The sequence below is a fragment of the Apodemus sylvaticus genome, chromosome 7 (assembly GCF_947179515.1).
Source record: "Apodemus sylvaticus chromosome 7, mApoSyl1.1, whole genome shotgun sequence".
Lineage (NCBI taxonomy): Eukaryota > Metazoa > Chordata > Mammalia > Rodentia > Muridae > Apodemus > Apodemus sylvaticus.
In genome coordinates, this window is record NC_067478.1 from 61,766,228 (window position 1) to 61,786,385 (window position 20,158).

Genomic DNA, 20,158 nt, shown 5'->3' on the forward strand with positions numbered 1-20,158 from the left:
GCCTTCACCTTCCCCAGGGGCTAAAAGGGAATGAGACCCTTTGGCTTCCCAGGGTATTAACCTGTGGTTCTGATGCTTCTCTCTGTGTATGTATTTGTGTCTTGCTTGTTTTCTTTTTCCAGATGACTAAGTCGGTTACTAACCCGGAGGAGTTGGGAGGCCTGGCTTCACAAATGACCACTGACTATGGGCACCTGGCTCTCCAGGGCCAGATGGCAGCAGCCACCGCCGAACCAGAGGAGGTCTGCCACCTTAAAGCCCCTATCTTAAGAAGCAAACACATGGTGCCCATTCCTGGGAATGGGAGAGGGGAGGGCCCTGTAGCCTAGTTCTGTAAGACCCCAGCCCAAGAGCCAGGAGCAGGTTTCATTTCCTGTTACTGCATAACTGATGCCCCAGATTCACTCAGATAGCCCCATATTGTGCCCAGAACTTGGACCCTTGCTGAGGCCAGCTGGCCAAGAACTAGGGTGCCCTGGTGAGTGGCTCTCAGATGGAAGGGTTTATTTACAATGTTCTGCCAGGCCCTTACAGCTGCCTGAGTCCCTTTTCAAATACCCAAAGTTGGGACTGCCACCTTCCTGCCTCCTGTTCCCCCTTAGCACATCCTACCAGTCATGCCTATGTTTTCCAAAGGCTCCCGAAAATATTAGAAGATCCACACTTGGGATTTCATATCTCCTCTCGATAAAAGTCTGCTTGCATGACACAAAGCCCAGCCTATAGGTTCAGGACCCACCTGCTTTCCATAGAGGCTAATGTAGGCATGGCCTGGGCAAGTCTGTACCCATAAAAGCCTTAGGCTGGCAATTTGCACACTGTCAGAGAGCAGTCATCTCTGGAAGCTATGAGTGGGACCATGTAGCATAGCTGGGGACCCAGAGGGCCTGGGAGAAGCTTTGTCAGTGTGAGCACCTAGAAAGGGTGTCTAGGGCCCAAGAAACCATGTGGCTCCTTAGAGAAAGTCCACCCTAAGATACGGATTGGTGGAGGGACTACGGGAACCCGGGAAGATACAGGTAACCACATTCCGTGAGAAGCAAGCTGTTTATTGAATGGAGACTTTGTTCAGTATTTTCTTAAACACTAGGGGATATGGAAGCCACGGGTTTGTAACTGGTCTGCTCGTTTCTCTGAAATGACAGACCCGTCCTCACTTCCCCAGTGCTGCTGGTTGGGACCTGGTGTGTCTAACAAAGACTTTTAGAAGCAACCATAGAAACAGATCTAAAACACATCACTTTCTAACATATTCCATAACAATGCATGTGAACAGGCTTATCATATATATGTGCTGAGGTACATATATATTTCTAGCATGGAGTTCCTTTAGTTTCTAACCATGCTCCTGTCTTTAGATTCCAGAGTAGTCAGTTAGCCTCAGCATGAATAATTGTGTTTGTAATAATTATGCTATGTCATCAAGAAAAAGACTGAATCTTGATTCCTTTTACACAGTTTCCCCCCCTTCCTCTTTCTCATCTCCATCTTATTTCTCTTCTTTATCCTCCTTCTCTTTCTTTTTTAATGGTCTTTCTGTTTTGGTAAGACTAGACTATAATTCTGGACTGCAATTTATGTAGACATATAATTCATTTGATCAACATGTAATTTTGAATTTCATAAACAAGTAGAAGAAAACTCGTGCTACAGTCAGGAAGCGTTTGAACAAAGGGAAGAAGTAGTTGACTTTGAGTGGGGATTAAAAACAGAGACCATGATTGCCAGGAAGGTTTGGATCCCTCTCCATGGGAAGCTTCGCGGTGGGATCTAGCCTCATCTATCTGGATTTGGAGCACTAGCCTGCCTTTTCCATATAAGCAAAGCTCTCATGAGCTGCCCACCCCAGTGACGGAGCAAGCAGAGCCTTGCCCTGTAACACAGAATCTCTGATAGCACCAATCCAACAAAGAAAAGAATGTGTCACTAGCCATACAGTGCATCACCTTGCATGCTGTGCTGGATTTTAGCTTCTGACATTATCAATAAGGCTTTCCTGTTTTCAGTAAGGTTTGCTGTGGGGTATCTTGAGATGTATTTTACAGTCCAGACACAAGAGCAGCATGACCCAAAACCAAAAATGGCAGGGAGAATATAAGATTACAGTGGCCTGTGCAGGAAAGCTCTCTGTGTGCATTTGCCAGACAGATGCTTGGGGGAAAACTGAGAAGGTTAGGAGGTCCCTGAAGCAATATAGGGTGTTGTTTTGTTTTGTTTTGTTTTAACATACCAAAATTATGGTAGTTATTTGTATACCCAAGAGGACCCCACATCCCAGAATATGAAAATATTTACATGCAGGGCAATTGGGAAACCTTTCCTTCAGAGTCCTGCAGCGTGCCCCACCGAGTCCGCATTCTGGTCTTTTCCACAATGTGACAATTACAGGAAAAGCTGGACCTCTGTCCTCGAACATCAAACAGGATCTTTCTCTGTTTATTTTTCCACAGAAAACTCAAGGCTTTGTTAGTAGCACTGTAGAAAGTCTTCAGAAAAGTGAAAACCCTCCTGGCAGCTTTGCAAGTTAAGATTAGTTTCTCTGTGAACACGGAGAGACTAGGGAGATGGCTCAATCATATACAAACAGGAGGTCCTGAGTTCAGATCCCCTGCACCCGTGTAAAAAGCTACTCATGACTGCACATGCCTATAATCTTCTTCCTGGGAAGGAAGAGACAGGAGGGCTTGCTGGTGAGCAAGTCTAGCCAAACCATTGATCTCCAGGTTCAGAGAGAGAGGCTGTCTCAAAGAATAAGGTAGAGAGCTGAGGAAGACATCTGGCATCTATATGTGCATATATGGGGACATATAACAGCACATATACATACAGAGTGGGGAGGGGCTGAAAATGGGAAGGAGGGAGAGAGGAAAGGATGGAGGGAAAGAGGGAGGGGTTGAGATCCTAGGAGCTACAGCTTTAAAATGTAAGACCTGGGGAAAAGATTTAGTGACAGTGCCTCTGTCTCTGGGGAAAATCCCATCACTACTTTGTGAGCCAGGGAGAGCATTGGTTATGTGCCTGGTCAGGAACTACAGCCTGTGCTCTCGGGCGGGATGAATGTACACGCTGGCGTTTTATTTTTAAAATCCCAAAACTAGAGAGAAAGTGCTGCCTGGTTCAGTTGTTCACACTATTTTCTCTGATACGTTTTTTAAGTGGATCTGACAAGTTTCGATGTCACCCTGGTCTAACTCACTTAAGGTCCCCCAGGCAAGCAACTCTGAACCCCGGTGCTTTTAAAGTCTTCAAAAAGTCATTTCACTTTTGTTTTGACTTGACCAGTAAAGGGAAAGTGATTGGGGGAGGGGGGATGCTCCCTCTTCCCCATTGTAATCGGATCTAAACCAGGACCCTTTTTTTTTTTATTTTTTTAATTTCCTTTAAGGCTCAAAAGCAGATGGTTTTCTCCACAATATTTTTCTTTGATCGAGAATTGAACTGAGGGTTTTTCTTGAGGTTCAAGTAATGTTTTCCTAAAGTTGCCAATTTAAAACCCCAAAGTTATGCGTCTTTGAGCAGCATTCCTTTATAATAAAAACTGGTCGTACATTCAATCCACCCTGTGGGTCTTGCAGAGTCTGGCCAGGCTTTCTGAGAAGTTTAATGCTGCTTTGGGAATGGGGCATTTCTTCGTGCTTATCAGTTGAAACACGATCTTACAAGTGTGCTCCCTTTCTAGGAAGCTCCTCCAGCCATAAAAATTTCCAAAGAATTTGCCAGTAGACCCTGTCGATGCTGCGGCCCTCGTGTGTTTGAGTGTTCCATCAGCTCACCCTAACCTGGAAAATAGTGAGCATGATAGGTGCCACGCCCAGATGCCGTGGCAGGCACTGTCCCTTTGTCTTCAACAAAGTGTGTGAGACAAGGGTCATTTGTTCTCCTCATTTCACAGATAATCAAACGGAAGCCCAGGAAGCAAACAAGATTCTGTTTTTATTGAGACCACTGTTAAAACCGTGAATCAGAGGGTTTTGTGTGCTGCTTACACTGCTTCTTTCTCCCCTGATGTCACCTCAGTCCCTTGTCACTTGCGGATCTGTGGTCATGCTTTTACCACCTCTCAGATAATGCTGACTCTTGAATACTTGGCATTAAACTTTGTAGAAGCTTTTAAGGACCAAGTTGCATTTGAAGCTAATGTTCCCTTCCCTGGCTCCCCTTGGTATAGTATATAAGCCACTAACATTTCCTGTAAAATAGATTTGGGTGATAGTCTCAGTTCTTGGACAGCTGAAGCAGGGAGCATCAAGAGCTCCTGGCCAGCCTGGGCCACACGGCATGGCTTTGTCTCAAACAATGACTATTTGAATGGCATCACTGCTGCGTAGACAAACACCTTCCCCACTTGGTGGCATGTCCTTGCTGCAGCAGTCCAGCCTGAGTGATGGAGAGCCTCTGCAGGACACAGTGCACACACTAGAAAACATCCAGAGAGTAGACGCTCACCTTTCTGCATCTTATGAGCTCTCTACTAAATGTCCCTTTCCCTCCTAGAAACAGTCTGTATCTCTATAGGAGGAAAGTGAACATTCAAAGTCCTTCCCACTCTCAACTCACTCTTCCCTAAGCTTGACTAATGAGAGAAAAGCAGGAGACAGCATCCCCTGAGCCAGATTCTCCCCAGGATTATTTACAGTATCTGAGACCTTTTGGTAAATATTCCTGATAGATGCTGGAAGTTGCAGCCCTGGCTTCTAGCTATTGTTGATTCTTGACCGTAACACAGGCTCGTGCTTCGAGTTTTTGCTTTTCTTCTAGCTGCTTACCTGGCCTGGAAAGTGGTTCAGTTGTGTCTGGACTTATCAAACTCACGGTGAAACCTGACACAGAACAGAACCAGAGGAACACATGCTTTGGGGAGGTGGAGGGGGATTTAGTACAGCTTAAAGGAGACAGCCTAGCTAGAGTGGTGTTTACTCTGCTTCTCTTAGACAAACTACCTTTTCTAATTCCTTAGTACAGCAACCTCAATAGAATGCATGCCTGGGCTGGGGCTGTAGCTCTGCTGGTAGAATGCCCATCTAGCATGCTGTAAGGCACTGAGTCCCATCCCTAGCCCCACAAAAACTGGATGTGCTGTAGCACATGTCTGTAGTCCCAGCATTTGAGAAGTGAAGGCAAGTGAATGAGAAGTTCAAACTTATTCTCAGCTACAGTCAGTGTGAGGACAACCTGAACTCTGAGATCCTGTCTTAATTTTTTTAATCAAGTAGATAAATAAAACAGAATAAATGTCTGCCGAGCCTTTGGAAATGTGGAAGTCAAACCTGGCTCAGGAGACAGGAAGCCTGGGCTTGATGTGATTGTGGTCACCATGTAATACAGCTGAGGAATGGGGTATTCTGTTTTGTAAATATTCCAGTTTGATACAAATCTGATCACTCTAAAATATGTTCAATACTAATGGTGTACTTTGAACTCAAGGATGTATCAGAGAGGCCTGGGCATACTATGGGATCTATAAATGCTTGTTGAATGAATAACACAAGTATCCCACAGAGTTCAATCTGAGGACAATCTATTCCTATCAGGTAGCTTGGGATCCAGATGAGCTAGACCCTCAGAAAAGATAAACATATCAGGAAGGCATTATGCTATCCTAGTGAGCCACAGGCTCGATTAATGAGGCTGTGGGCATTTTATAGTCATTTTACAGGAAGGTAAATCAACTAAATTCCACACTTCACTAGACAGGGGCTCCAAATAGAAGTGGAATTTTCCTAGCTGGACTCCCAAAGGGCACAAGAGAAATTTTCCACCTAGGGCAGGCTTCAATGGCAGGGTCCCTCATAGACCTTCTCTCCTGGCTCTGCCTCTGTAGATTGGATTCCAGATTCGCACACGTGTGCAGGACCTGGGCCATGGCTGTATCTTCCTGGTGCAGAAGGCAGGGGCCCTCCAGGTGTGCCCCACAGACAGCTACACCAAGAGAGAGCTGATCGAGTGTGCCCGCTCCGTCACTGAGAAGGTAAGGGGGTTGGTCTTTCTGGGTAAGATGGATATAACCATCGTGCTGGGCACTGACATTTAATGTGACCAGCTCTGGTGGGGACGAAACCAAAATTTATCCAGCTAAGACAGCCGTCTCCCCTACTACCTTGGTCCTTCTCAGTGAGGATGGTATCTCAGAGCCTTCTGTGATCCACAAGACTTGAGAAATCCAGGGCAAAACAGAGGCAGCCTCGGGAAAGTCAAGGTGGCCCTACGATACCAGGAGCCAACCAGCGAAAGGCTGATGGCACGGCCCTCCTGTACCAGGAGGTCTCCTCTCCTGGAGAGTTTCTAAGTGCTGTGAGCTGGGACCAAAAAATTGCAAGAGGTGGATAGAGCAATGCAGGCTGAAATCCCAGCATAGGGAAGGCTAAAGCTGGAGAGCCAGGCTGGGCTATATAGTGAGACCCTGACTCCAAAGGCAAAAGTGTCCAAGACAAGACTAAATCTGCTTGCTATGTCTCCTCTTCGTTACTATACCTTGAAGCAGAGTGGGCTCCGTGCCTTTAGACAGTAACCTGATGTACCATGGGGGAAGAGAAACCTGCACTGAGCTTCTGAGCCTTGGGGCTGCTGCTGTTCGGGAAGATTGTCAGGAGTGTGGCCAGCAAGACGTGAAGAGTTTATCAATTATATCACCTTTCCAGGCCTTGATTTCCTCGTCCATAAAATGAGCACATGAATTTATAATCTGTGACTCGCAGGGTCTTTAACAGATATTAGCCACTGCCCACTGTGTGCTTTCCTCAAAAGTTCCTTCCTCCCAGGATGTTGGTTTCCCCAGCTAACAAGTTGGACCCACACTTCATGGTAGCTCTATCCTTCTGCTCCTGTGTGCAAGCCCCTGGCTTTGTTTCCGTATCGGAGTCCTTCCGCGGCAGCTGTTGAGGTGGCGAGTAGGGCGGACTGGAGCATCTACGCTCTGAGTTCCTCTTCACGTCTGTGAGCATAGAGCTCCGTATTGTTCAGAAACTTGGCCGCAAGGACAGAGGAAGCACTCAATGGGAAGCTGTGTACAGAGACTGCTCTGTCAGCCAGTCCTGGCCAAGGCTGAGCCGCCAACTGGCTACCTCCCCCAGCCCACAGGACTAGCCAGCTGCTGGACTCTACAGTAAAATTTAAATCTCAGCTGGAAGAAGGCGAATTTCCTCCCTTCAGCGGCCTTACCCAGTTCCCAGGAGCCCCAAGTTGCAATCAGGATCACTTTGAGTCAGCCTTGGTCTCATTGCTTCTCTCAGCAGAGCAGCCTGACTTGGGACACATGGAGAAGGACAGAGGTGGGGAGGTGGCCAGTTTCTAGCAACCAGCCTTTTGGCTCTCTTGCTGCAGGTGTGTCTTGTCATAACTACAGGTCTCGGGTTGTAAGTAGAGTATCTTCCTTCCATGAGCCCCTGGTCTACCTTTGTGTCAGACCCAGTGACTAGTAGATACCCAGTCAGTAAATACCTGTTGTTTATATACTGAGGGTGGGGGCACTGTCCCTCTCCCACACACACCCCCCCATAACTTCTAGGCCCTTGTCACCCATTCTAAGAGTTCTTTCCTGACGCTGTTGGCTCCATTCCCAGACCAGCTCTGTGCCAGTCTTTTCCTGGTGAGACCTAGTGGTGTTTAAGGAAGGGTTAGACAGATGAGGGGCTGCCCTAGTTTAATTTACTGTGATAAAATACCCTGACAAAAAGCAACTTAGGGAAGAAGAGGCTCAGAATTCTGGTTACCATCCATTTGTTGGGGTAATCACAGCCACGGGAACCTAGAACAAATGGTCGCATCACATCCAGAGTGAAGATGGAGAGCGAATGCCTGCTTGCTTAGTGCTGAGCTAGTTTTCTCTACTCTTACACAATCCAGGGCCCAATACCAGGGACCGGTGCCACCCACCTTGGGCTCGCCTCAGTTAACCCAGTTAAGGAAAAATTCAGAGCTGGAGAGTTGGCTCTGTGGCAAAGACATCAGTTACTCTTGCAGAGGACCTGGGTTTATGTCCCAGCTCCCACAAGATGGCTTACAACGACCTGTAACTCCAGTCCCTGGGGTGGCACAACATCCTCTTCTGGCCCCCTTTGCATACAAATAAAATTTAAAAAAGAAGAAATCCCGCGCCCGCGCGGTAGGTCTTCGAGCCAACCTGATCTAGACATTTCTACTCTGAGACTCTCTTCCCAGGTGACTCTAGGTCATGGCAAGTTGGCAATTAAAGTCAGCCATCCCAGGAGAAGAGACAGTTCTTTGTGGGCTTCTCTTGGAGAAAATGGTCCCTGTGTCCATCCTGCCAAACGACACCACAAGTCTCCTGAGACCTGAGGGACACAGGAAAGAGCATCCCAAGCTGGCCCTCTTATTCACGCCATGCTCCTCTCCTGCTCATCATGCTTCAAAAGTATATTTACCTTATACTCGCAGCACTGAGGAAGCAGGAGCAAGCAGGCCTGTGTGGCCTGGCAGAATCTGAGAGCTTTCAGTGAGAGATCCTATCCCATCCTGTGCATCCACCCTCCCAGCACGTGTATGTGCATGGGACAGCAGTTCGGTGAGCAACTGAAGAATAAACCCAGGGGTTGATCTCTGTCCTCTGTTAAGCACACACACAGAGAGAGAGAGAGAGAGAGAGAGAGAGAGAGACAGACAGACAGACAGACAGAGAACACGCATGTTTACAAAGCATTTACACGGGTCAGCCATGATCAAGAATAGTGGGTGTATACAGGCAGAGATTAAAGAGCCTTCAGCTGCTGTGTGACTCACTGTTTTTAAATCTATGGGACAATGGGCTGTCATGAGGACAGGAATAGTGTACTTAGAATCCTTGGACAGAGATGCTCTCTGCAAAGATAGAAGAGAACCATCCTAGAGGGGACCTGGAACTGTATCTCACAGGATGAGCACATCAGTGCTGGAGGAAGAGAGCAGAACAAAACCCTGACCTGGAGTAGGAAGGCAGAAGGATGTGTGGGGCCTAAGTAGCTGGCAGACATGGTGAACAGTGGACTGATGGACATGCGGTTTGATTGTGAAGAGAGTGCGGGGCTCTGGCTATAGACATCGTCTCTGGGAACAGGAAGGGCTGATGGCAGAAGCTGGCATCCAGGGTTTCTGATATGGAATGTGCTGGGGTGAAGTCCTTAGCTGACTTGCTGGGCTCTCAGGACTGCATTGCTACCTAGAGGTGGGTGATGACATGCCGAGGCCCTGGTGGGCTCCACTCTGGAAAGTGACCTGTCCTGCATGGCCAGGTGAATGATGCATATTTGCAGAAGTTGTTCCTTCCAGACCTAACTCAAAGGGTGGGCACCGCCACCCACATCTCAGGAACCTAAACTTGGTCCCTCAGCATGGTGTCAGAAACATCACAGTGACTTGGTGAACACTGCCATCCAGGGACTAGTCATAGCCTTCAAACAACATCCTGGGCACTTTGCACAAGTTAAGTTTTAATGGACTGTTTTACATTCAAAGACATTGAGGCTCGGTGCAGTGAAGTGGGCTGCCTACAGTCAGGTGGCGTGTGAAGGCCAAAAGGATTCAGACCCAAGTTCTTTGCTCTACCCTAATGCTGTTAACCTCTGAGCTGCATCAACTCTTAAGAGAGAGAATTCCATCTCTTCAGTGGTGGTACCCTTTTCCATTTTATTTTGTCCGTTCCCTGGCCCCCCTTACCTCGCCTTTTCTACCTTACAGGTGTCCTTGGTGCTGTCCGCTCTCCAGGCTGGGAACAAGGGGACCCAGGCATGCATCACGGCTGCAACTGCAGTTTCTGGGATCATTGCCGATCTGGATACCACCATTATGTTTGCAACGGCTGGCACACTGAATGCAGAAAACGGGGAGACCTTTGCCGATCACAGGTACTGGGAGAGACTCTACCCTGCATATCTAAAACAGGTGATCACATTTGGTCACCCTGCCCAGGACTCAGAAATATGAGTATCCACTTTGATATCAGCAAGATTCTCTGTGGGGAATGTGAACCACAGGATTAGAATAAGCTCCTTCTCCAACAAAGGCTAGCTTTCAGGGAGTTGCCCCTCTGACTACCCACAGGCCAGGCAGGAGCAGCTGTATTTAGCAGTCACTTCTCAAAGCCTGGTACCTCCCTGGAGTCTTCATTAACATACTTGTGCTGGCAGCTCTATATATTATGATGACCCCTAAACCTTCATCATGTATCCAGACCCTTTTATGTCTCTCCACCCCAAGGGCTGTGATAGAGTGAAGATTCTCTGTTCTGCTGTCTGTTCTGGAGCCTGTCCCCACAAGCTCTGATTCCCAGACAAGATGTACAAGCCATACACCCTTGCAACCCAGTTCGGCTGGGAAATATCTGAAGAGATTGCAGACACTAGGAAGATGCTGAGCGCCTACCTTCTGGGTTGAGCTCTTCTCTGGAGCTCTGCTCCCAATCCCCTGGCTCTGCCCATTGTTCAAGCTTCCAGCCTCACAAGCACAGAACACTCCCCTTCCCTGGGAGGGGGTGGGGTGGGGATCACTCGGGCCTGTCCTCCCAAAGCCCCCTTGAAGGAATTTCCTTCCTTCCCAACTGCAAGTGAGTAAGTTTTGTTCTGTTTCTCCTGTCTCTCTGGCCTCCCTGCTCTCTTAGGGAGAACATTCTGAAGACAGCCAAGGCCTTGGTGGAAGACACAAAGCTGCTCGTGTCAGGGGCTGCATCCACCCCAGACAAGCTGGCCCAGGCAGCCCAGTCCTCAGCAGCCACCATCACCCAGCTTGCCGAGGTGGTCAAGCTGGGGGCTGCCAGCCTGGGCTCCAACGACCCCGAGACCCAGGTATGAATGGGGCCTGGGACTGCCTCTTTCCGTAGGCTCTGCTTCAGGCTTCAGAACGGGGCAAAAGCAAATATCCTTGGAAGTGAACTCTGTGTGTGTGTGTGTGTGTGTGTGTGTGTGTGTGTGTGTGTGTGTGTGTGTGTGTGTGTGTGTTGAGGAAACCGATAGGAAGCAATTTAAATTGACATGGATTGTGGCGACAGTTCAGGGGACAAGCCGTGGATTTGCAAGGACCCTATTCAGCCAGGCCTAGTGAACAATTGGCTGCAGAAGATGTTGGTGGGATAAAGGAGAGGGAAGAGTAACAAGTGTCCCATGTCCAGGCAGGAACCGTGTGCAGTTTCATGAAGCAAGAGAGGGAAATGTTAGGGGGATAAGGGAGGGGGAGGGGGCTCGTAAGGAGAGAGGAACTGGAAGGGTGGCCAGACTCTGCTCTGTGACTTCTGTTTGGGAGGCAGAAATTTTGCTGAAATGGCCCACCTGAGCCTTAGTGCCCTCCAGATGACAGTCCCTGCAGTTTTTCGTGTCTGAAACCAGCTCACCGTATATGGCAGCCCCTGGCACATGCCAGCTATGCAGCAGCCAATGCTCCAGTGGTCATGAGCTCAGTCTCCTGGAGCCCACAGTAGAACATCTTACACTCCCCTGTGCTTGTGTTCTCAGTAACAGAACAGTGCATGTCCTCACTGCCGGCGCCTGCACTGGTCTGCAGGCTAGTCTACTGGGCTTGGCCAAGCTAGATAGCGCTTGCCCTTGAGGATCTAGGAGGACCAGGAGGGCACAATGACTGTACTAATGAACTCGGGCTACCAGCCTTGTCCCTGCTACCTTCCCCTCACCACTGTCCTCTGAGACAGTGGAGCCCCTGAGGATTGGGGCCAAAACGGCCCCAAAAAACCTTCCTTGGGTTTTTTATCCCTGCTTAGCTTCCTCTGACAGCACTGGAATTCAGAGGTGCTGTTTGCACAGTGCTTCTGCAAGAACCTGAGGTGACTGTCCCACCCTGCTGGGAAGGAAGGAAGGAAGGAAAGGCTGGAATCCCTGTTGCTGAAGTTGAAAGGCAAGCTCAGCTCTTTTCGCTCAGCTGATTGTGAGGAGAAAGAGTGTGAATCTTTCCACACAGAGTATTGAATTGCCATGGTTTTATTTTTTGTTTTGTTTTGTTTTTGCCTGAGAACATTTTATTTTAAAAGTTGTATTAGGCACAAAAAGTAGAGACTCTGAAAGTAAGTTCTTAAAACAACCTCAAATCTTCAGCGACTCCTGGCGTTCCTTCTGCCTTCCCCTCTGTACAGCCTTGTTCCCCAACTCTTACTTATATACGTTGGGGTGAAAACACTTAGCATGTTCTTTGCCTCCACATACCTGTAACCGCAACTGATAATGAGAACTCACTTTTAAAAACACTGGAGCCAGTGAGATACCTCAGCTGGTAAATACCTGCTTTATACGCCTGACAGTCTGAGTTCCACTCCCAGAACCCACAGAGACATGAGAGAAGAAACTAGCTCCACAGTGTGGTTAGGGTTAGGGTGACTGCCACACCTGCGTGGTAGCACACACACACATGAATAATAAAATGTTTAATAAAGAAGTATTTTTTTTAAATCTACTCAGAAAACAATGTCCCCTCTGCATGTCAGTCACCTGCTAAGTAACCGGATGGGACAGGACTTCCTGGATGCTGGTGTGAGCAGGCAGCAGCCCTGGCTTGGTGACGCCTCTCTTTCCTGCTGCACCTCTCCAGTGCTGCAGGCTCAGGAGAGGAGCTGGCCTTCACAAGGCCCAGCCTGTGGGTGCAGGAGGTTACCTGAGGTCCCTCTGCCCTGTGTGTGAGGTGACACAACAGAGGGTGTGGAAGATGGCAGACGGCTGCAAAGCCACGGTTTTTCTCTGTCACTGCTGTCTAGAGCTCTGGAGACTCCAAAAGGCTTTTATGTCCATTATCCCGGTTGATCCTCACAGTGATTGGGTGAGGTGGAGAGGCTGGCACTGCTAGTCTGCTTGTAGATGAACCAGCCCAAGATGGTGGAGATGAAGACTGGGGTTCTTAGCATCACGCTGACCAGAGTCCATTCCAAACCCAGCACTCCTGGCTCTGGTGCAGTGACCGGTTCATATCAGTTCTCCCTTTGACTGGCACCTCAGATTCCAAGCCTAGCAATAGAGACAGTGTCCTATCTGGGATGGAGCAGTCACCTGTGTCTTCATCTGTTCCTCATGATTCACTGAGTGCCAGCTATGTGGCAGACCATGCCCTGAGGATGAAAGGAAATAGGCCCTGTTCTAGCCTCATCACATCACCAGAGGACACAGATTGTGAATAAATGAATAAATGAAATGGCACCATAGGCTAATACTGCTGTAGGATAAAACGGGGCCATCGGACAGTGGTTTGGTGTTCAGGAGTTAGGCCCTTTGCCGGAGTGGTCAGGGTAGAGCTTTTGGGACATACATTCAAGCTGGACCCAGGGAATGGAAAGAGCCAGGTTCCAGGTAGAGAACAGCAGAAATGAAAACCTTCAGCAGAGATGAGGTGGGACTTCCTAGTAGGAAGAAAGACCATTTGTCTGAACCCTGTGGTGGGGCAGAGAATCACAGGAACCAACACTAGAGAGACAGGCAGTGCCGCGGAGGCCTTACTGCCTGGCAGGACACTGACATTCTGTGCTTCAGGGTGAGTAATGGTGCCTACTGTATCAGCTCTAGCAGCCTTCATCCAGTCAGAGGCAGCTTGTCGGCAGAACTGGCTGTGAGGAGGCTGTGCGTTTAGATCCCAGCCTCAGCATGAGCATGAGTCTCGGCAGCAGGAGTGGGACCAGTTTCTCTATTAGATTCATCATCATTAGCAGCAGCAGCAGCAAGATCAGCCTCCCTGAGCCACACAGTCTCCAAGGGTGGCTTCTTGGGTGGCGTTGTCATGGTGAAGGATATGAAGCTGCCGATGCAGACTCCTCCTTCCTGCATCCTTGCGCCCTGGCGGCAGTCAGCAGTGAAGGTCATCCCCGACTCACCAGCCTCCTGCTCTTCCAGGTGGTACTGATAAACGCCATCAAGGACGTGGCCAAGGCCCTTTCCGATCTCATTGGTGCTACCAAGGGAGCAGCCAGCAAGCCGGCTGATGACCCCTCCATGTACCAGCTCAAAGGAGCCGCCAAGGTAGAGTGGGTCTCCGCTGGGGCTGAGGATGAGGCACTCATAAGCCAGACTGTTGGGAAGATGAGCATCTGAGCTTCTTTCCTGTGTGAAGGAAGGAGATTTCTTTTATACCATTTGGTCTGGAACAGGAAACGTCAGAAACTGCACCTCTGACAGCATACACTGCTTATCTCTCCCATGCAGGTGATGGTGACCAATGTCACCTCCCTTCTTAAGACTGTGAAGGCAGTGGAAGACGAGGCCACCCGGGGCACAAGGGCTCTTGAGGCCACCATCGAGTACATAAAACAGGAGCTCACAGTGAGTACCCAGCAGCTGCCACCCTCAGCTAGCTGACCCTGCCGGACACGTGACTGCCACACAGACTTAACTAAGAGCTTTTACCTAGAACTCAGACTGGGAGGGCTTATTCACCTTCCTTCTGGTGGCATTTGGAGTTGGTTACCTGTATGTCCCTGCGTGTGGCTAGGAGCTATTGGGACTGTTCGGTTGTTTGTGAATCAAGATTTCATGAAGTCCAGGATGGCTTCAAACTTTTCTGTAGCTGAAGGTAACCTTGAACTTCTGATCCTCCTGCCTTACAAGAGTCCTGATAACTCTTACATGCTGGGATAGCAGGTATACACTGTCATGCCTGGTTTTCATGAAGGTGCCGAGGATTCCATGTGTGCTGGCAAACACTCTGTTGCATCCCTAGCCAGGATGAGCCCTATATCCCTAGTGTTGGTGTGTCTCTTAGGACAGTCCAGGCTTCATTCCACCAAAACGACAACATGGCACTGAAACGTTACTGACTTTTGGCCAAGAGGAAGGTCAGTTTGCACAAGCCTTGTGTTTGGGTAACGGAGAACATGAGCACTCCTTCTTGTCATGTTGCTCTTGCCCACATGTAGAGTGGAAATGAGGTTCACTGTTGGGGAAAGGCCCAGATGCTTTTAAGTGAGACAGACGCTCTTCAGCATCTGGCCCCTTTCTGTTTGAGGCATCTCTCCTTAGAGGTACTAGCTCTGTTCATTCTTCCTTCATTCTAGCCTTGTTGAGTTACAGGCTCCTGGAACTGCCACAGCAGAGCTGTTCTCCTTTCCTCTGTGCTCGGCATAGTTATACACCCACTCCTCCTAATCCCCACAAGTGGATTGGCCCCAGCACTACTATGTTGGGGATATGCAAGCACGTGGGGAATCTGCCTCTGCAGGGTCAACTGTGAAGGCGACATGAGAAGCAGCACTAGACATGAGTAGCTCCACCGGTCTTAGGGTGAATCTTGGCTTCTTTCGCCTTCCCTTGAATGGGGCCAGCTTAGGGGATACAGTTAGTTCATAGTTTTAAAGAAGAAACTAAAGAACACATAAGCAACTCAAAAGCAGATGACGTTTTAAGGCATACTGTATGGCTGCCATGGGAAGAGTGTGTCCTATCTGGGGTCCAGATACAGGTTCAGATACCTCAGGGTGGCAATGGAAGGGAAGGTTTGGAATTTAGACTATCCTGGGAAATTATAGATACTTGGTAATTGTGAGGATATCACAGTGGCTTAGAAATCATCCTCATTGTGAAGTTGGAAGGGTGGGGAGATAGCTCAGCGGTTAAAACACTTGAATACAAGCATGAGGACAGGAGTTCAGATCCCCAGAAACCCACATAAATACCAGCAAAGCAGCTCACCTGCAATTCTAGCCTTGAGAGGTAGATACAGGGCATCCCCAGAACAAGCAAAGTAGCGAAACTAGCCATATCAGTGAGCTCTGGGCTTGATTGAGAGACCTGCCTCAGTGAATAAAGTGGGAGAGTGTGTGATTCCTGACACCAAACTCAGGCATACACAGGCACATGTGTGTGCGCACACAAAGCAAAAAACATGCTACACACAAACTGCCCACACACACATGTAAAAGATGGAAAATAAAATAAAGTTAGTGAATTCGCCCAGAGTGTTTCCACAAAGCCTATGTGGAGAGCACAGTAGTTTGGGGGGCTCTGTCACATCAGCCCACTGTAGTCCTCAGGTCTGCACAAGGGACTTCCAATCCTGGGGTTCTTAACTGCCACTGCCCTCTTTAAGGAGCACCGATGTTTGACTGGTTGTCACAGGGCAAGAATGCTGCGAGGGTTCCCCTTCTTACTCAGGAGAGTCTCCCGTGCCAATAACTTGATTATTTAGGTCTGAAAACGGGCCGGCCCCTCCTGTGTAGGGACAGATACACATGCAGCACACAGTCACGGAGCTAGTGCTCTGTATTAAAGAGAAAAGATCACCAGGGAGGTGTGAAGCAGAAGCAGCTTGCCTTGACTAACATGAAGTCATTGAGTCTTCGATGAGTGTGTGTGTGTGTGTGTGTGTGTGTGTGTGTGTGTGTGTGTGTGTGTGTGTTTAAATCAGAATCACTGACATACACACCTCTGCATAACCCTGTGGGTATATTTTTAAGACATACAAAGCATTATAGGACAAATGCTTCCCCACTCTCACACCTATGGAAAGTGGACAGGAAGTCATCCAAAGTGATGTCTTCAAGTTAATCCCGCCCTAGAGCCCACACCAGGACTGAAGAAGGCAGCATATAAAATATTGGGTGTGGTATTTGCAAATGGGTAAGTTAACACTTAGAAACCTCTTTCCTAGCTGGGCAGTGGTAGTGCATACCTTTAATCCTAGCACTTGGGAGGCAGAGGCAGGCAGATCTCTGAGTTCAAGGACAGGCAGGACTACACAGAGAAACCCTGTCTTAACACAATAAAACAACCTCCTCCTTGCCATATTGCTTTCATGGAAGTCAGATGTCAGTGTAAGAGGTTTGTCCGTATTAGTATCTTGAAAGCAAGACACACTTTACTGCTCTCAAGTTAGACAGCTGATTTCCTGCCTGTGACAGTCCCCAGCTTGCTACCTTCGTTCTCAGACACCAATGGAAGCCCAGTTGGAAAAGAGTAAGTTATTTTTGTCCTTTCCCTTTTGACTTTCACCTCTTCTGTCTCTGACTTCAAGGTGTTCCAGTCGAAAGACGTACCTGAGAAGACGTCATCACCCGAGGAATCTATAAGAATGACGAAAGGCATCACCATGGCAACAGCCAAAGCCGTGGCTGCAGGGAACTCATGTAGACAAGAAGATGTAATTGCAACCGCCAATCTGAGCAGGAAGGCTGTCTCAGATATGTTGATAGCTTGCAAGGTAAAGCCCTGGGCATTGCTGTGGGTAGATGGATAGATAGCTCTCTGTTGAAAATCTTTTATCCCCATTTTAAAAGGGTAACAATAAGATAATGAATGATGGTACTTGATAGCTCCTTTGGGGGCAGCTCACCGGTGTCCAGAAATGGGGCTTCATGCAATAAGGCAAATACAGAAAACTAGGCTCATTCAGAAGATGTCTCTCAGCTAGGGAACAAGCTCAGGAAGTACAGTACTTACCGTGTAAGCATAAAAGCCTGAGTTTCATCCTCAGAACCCACATAAGCATTTTCTACAGGCTCAGTAGCAAGTGTAGACTTACATGAATCTGATCATATGAGAGTTATCAATTGCCCCTCACTCTTGATTCCTGTGGTGATTATGAAGTCTGTTTTTCTACGGACATGTAAATGCTTCAGTGTTTGTGAGGATGAGTAGAGGGGGCCCTGGTGCCAGCCAATGGCCAGTTAGTTGCCTTAGCGCCTCAAGAGGCTGCCCACATGCGCATGCGCAGAATATCAGGGAGCCCTGGAAATGGCAGGGATCACAAAACCAGCAACGTCAATGACACTACAAGGTTTTCTTGAACAGTTGAGGTGTTACAGTACGTATTCAACCCCATCGTGGATGGTAAGGAAAGGGGCTCCACCAATAGAGACCGCCAACGTGGGTTGTTCTGTAACATGATAGATACAGCGATGTATATGTGACTCCAGACTGTACGAGGAAGTGATTTCTGAGTTAAGGTGGTTTATGAATGTTTAAAATACCTAGAGCATTTAAGTTTTTAAACCCAAGGCAGCTACATGTATTCCCAGCACTGAGAAGATAGACGAGTGAATCCTTGGGGCTCCTTAGCTAAAGTGGGCCTAGGCATGGCCGCTCACGTCTTTAATCACACCACCCGGGAGACAGAGGCAGGTAGATACTGGATAGCATTTCATGAATGACACCCAAAGTCTTTTGACCTTTATGCACACACAATTTTTTTACTAATTGATTTTTATATGTATGTGTTTGCTTGAATGTATGTGTGTGTACTACATTGTGCCTGGTACCCACTGAGTCCTGCAGGAGGATGTTAAGTTCCCTGAATGTTACACAATTATGAGTTGCTGCGTAACTACTGGGAATTGAACCCCAGCTGTCTGGAAGAGCAGCCTGAATGGCTGAGCCATCTCTCCAGCCCCAACACAAACACAACGGATTTTTGCAGTCACACCAGAAATCCTAGTTGCCTTCTTGGAGCACGACTTCTGGGGCCGAGTGGGGAGCCAGGGCAAATGTGGCGGGGAGGCGTATCCCTTACTGCCTGATCGGGATGAGAATGGTGGGATTCACCAGTCCCCAGCTGACTTCCCCTCTGTGTCTGTGTGTCCTGCAGTTTGCTTAGATTTAATTCTGTACTTCTTGTTAGAGTTCATATAAGGTAACCCTTCCTGGGTTGCTTTGGTCATTCTGACTAATTTGTTCATGACCACAGACAGGTACTCGGTTAGCCAGTACTTCCCTTCCTCTGTTATCCAATAGGTAGGTTGTCTACAGTGTTTATTGCAGTGAGTTTTACCGTTTTGTTTTGTTTTTGAGATAGGGTCTCCTATATCCCAGACTGGTCACTGTGCAGATAAAGATGACCTTGAATTTATGATTGTCCCGCCTCTACGCCCTGACTGAGCTCTGCACTTCTAGAGAAATCCCACTTTGCCTGTTTATAGGGTGCTTGCTATCATACCTGGGCCTCATGCCTGCTTGGCTGCATTCCACCAACTCCCCTACACCTTTACTGTAAGAAATATCCTTGTGTTTATATGATTTATCTCTGCTTTGGATTGTTTGCTTAGGAAGAATTTCAGAAGTAGAATTAGGGAATTAGGGAGTGGAATTAGGGATTCAAACTACACAACCTTTTCATTATTGCCAGATTGTCCTTCCCAGTTACAGAGCCACCCCAGTAGCAAGAGTGCCCTTCCCCCCAACCCTTCTTGGTAACTTGGCAACTTGCTCTAGGGAGGCCACTGGATAGTGCCATGGCCCATTTCACCCACTGTATGGCCTGACTCTGTGACTCTCATTTGGAGGCTCAGAGACGTGCAGATAAGGAAATGGGAATTTTAAGAGCCCAGCTCTGGACACCCCCTCACCGATATCCCCACCCCCTAACTTCTGCCTATGAGGTTTGTTAGTTCTCAGGATAGTCTAAACTGACTCCTCAGTGACAGCAGCTGCTGTCCACGTCCACCGAGGCAAGGGAGGGTACACACCCACACTGCCCATCCGTCCCTAGGAGAGGGGCTGGACTGTAAGACCAGCCTGGCAGCTCCCCTTGGCATTGTCCCTTAATATAAGGCCTGGGATTTTGTGTGCCTGCTGCCTGTTGAGGCCAGGAGAGGGTGCTGATTCCCCTGGGAGTTAGACAGTTAGGCTGCCGTGTGAGTACTAGGAATTGAACCCCAGTTCAATCTTACTCCGTAAGAGCAACCAGTGTTCTTACCTGCTGAGCCATCACTCTTGTCTCCAACACAGGACATATATATATATATATTATTTTTTAGCAGAAAGCTTTTGTTTTGAAGTCACACCAAAGAACCAAGTTGTAATACCTGACTTCTGGGGCTGAATGGGGAGCCAGAGCTAATATTTTGAAACAGAAACTCGCTCAGTTGCCCAGGCAGGCCATAAACTTGGGGTTCTCAGCTTCCCCGAGTGGCTGAAATTACAGGCCTGCCACATTGAAGACTGGCTCTGCCAGGCTTTCTGCCCTTGCCATGACTAATGATTTATTGGGAGTGTTTAGGCATTCCTGTAAGCTTCCCAAGTTCTTTCCAGAGTGAAAACTGTAGAAGAATCTCTTTAGAGATACGGTTTCCTTTTGTAGCAAATAAAAGATGGTGTCCCACATTTATACTTTTACTTGTTTATCAACTCAGCGTGCATTGTTACTGAGCGTCAGAAGGCCATCTCAAACAATTTGTCATGGATGGCTAGAGGTGGCAGGGAGAAGGCCTGAGCCGCTGTTACCCAGAGCTCTGGCTTGCTTATCTCCGCACGGGTATGAT

The 20,158-nt window shown here is 48.3% G+C and overlaps 1 protein-coding gene across 3 annotated transcripts in view; it reads left to right on the forward strand.

Moving 5' to 3' along the window:
* Positions 1-20,158, forward strand: part of Tln2 (talin 2) — a 414,048-nt gene that overhangs the window by 364,179 nt on the left and 29,711 nt on the right. For all 3 annotated transcript variants that reach the window (XM_052187919.1, XM_052187920.1, XM_052187921.1), the window contains 7 exons: positions 123-242; positions 5,822-5,968; positions 9,670-9,836; positions 10,589-10,772; positions 13,806-13,931; positions 14,115-14,231; positions 16,918-17,103. In XM_052187919.1, coding sequence (XP_052043879.1) covers positions 123-242; positions 5,822-5,968; positions 9,670-9,836; positions 10,589-10,772; positions 13,806-13,931; positions 14,115-14,231; positions 16,918-17,103 — 1,047 coding nt within the window. The remainder of the gene's footprint in view (positions 1-122; positions 243-5,821; positions 5,969-9,669; positions 9,837-10,588; positions 10,773-13,805; positions 13,932-14,114; positions 14,232-16,917; positions 17,104-20,158) is intronic.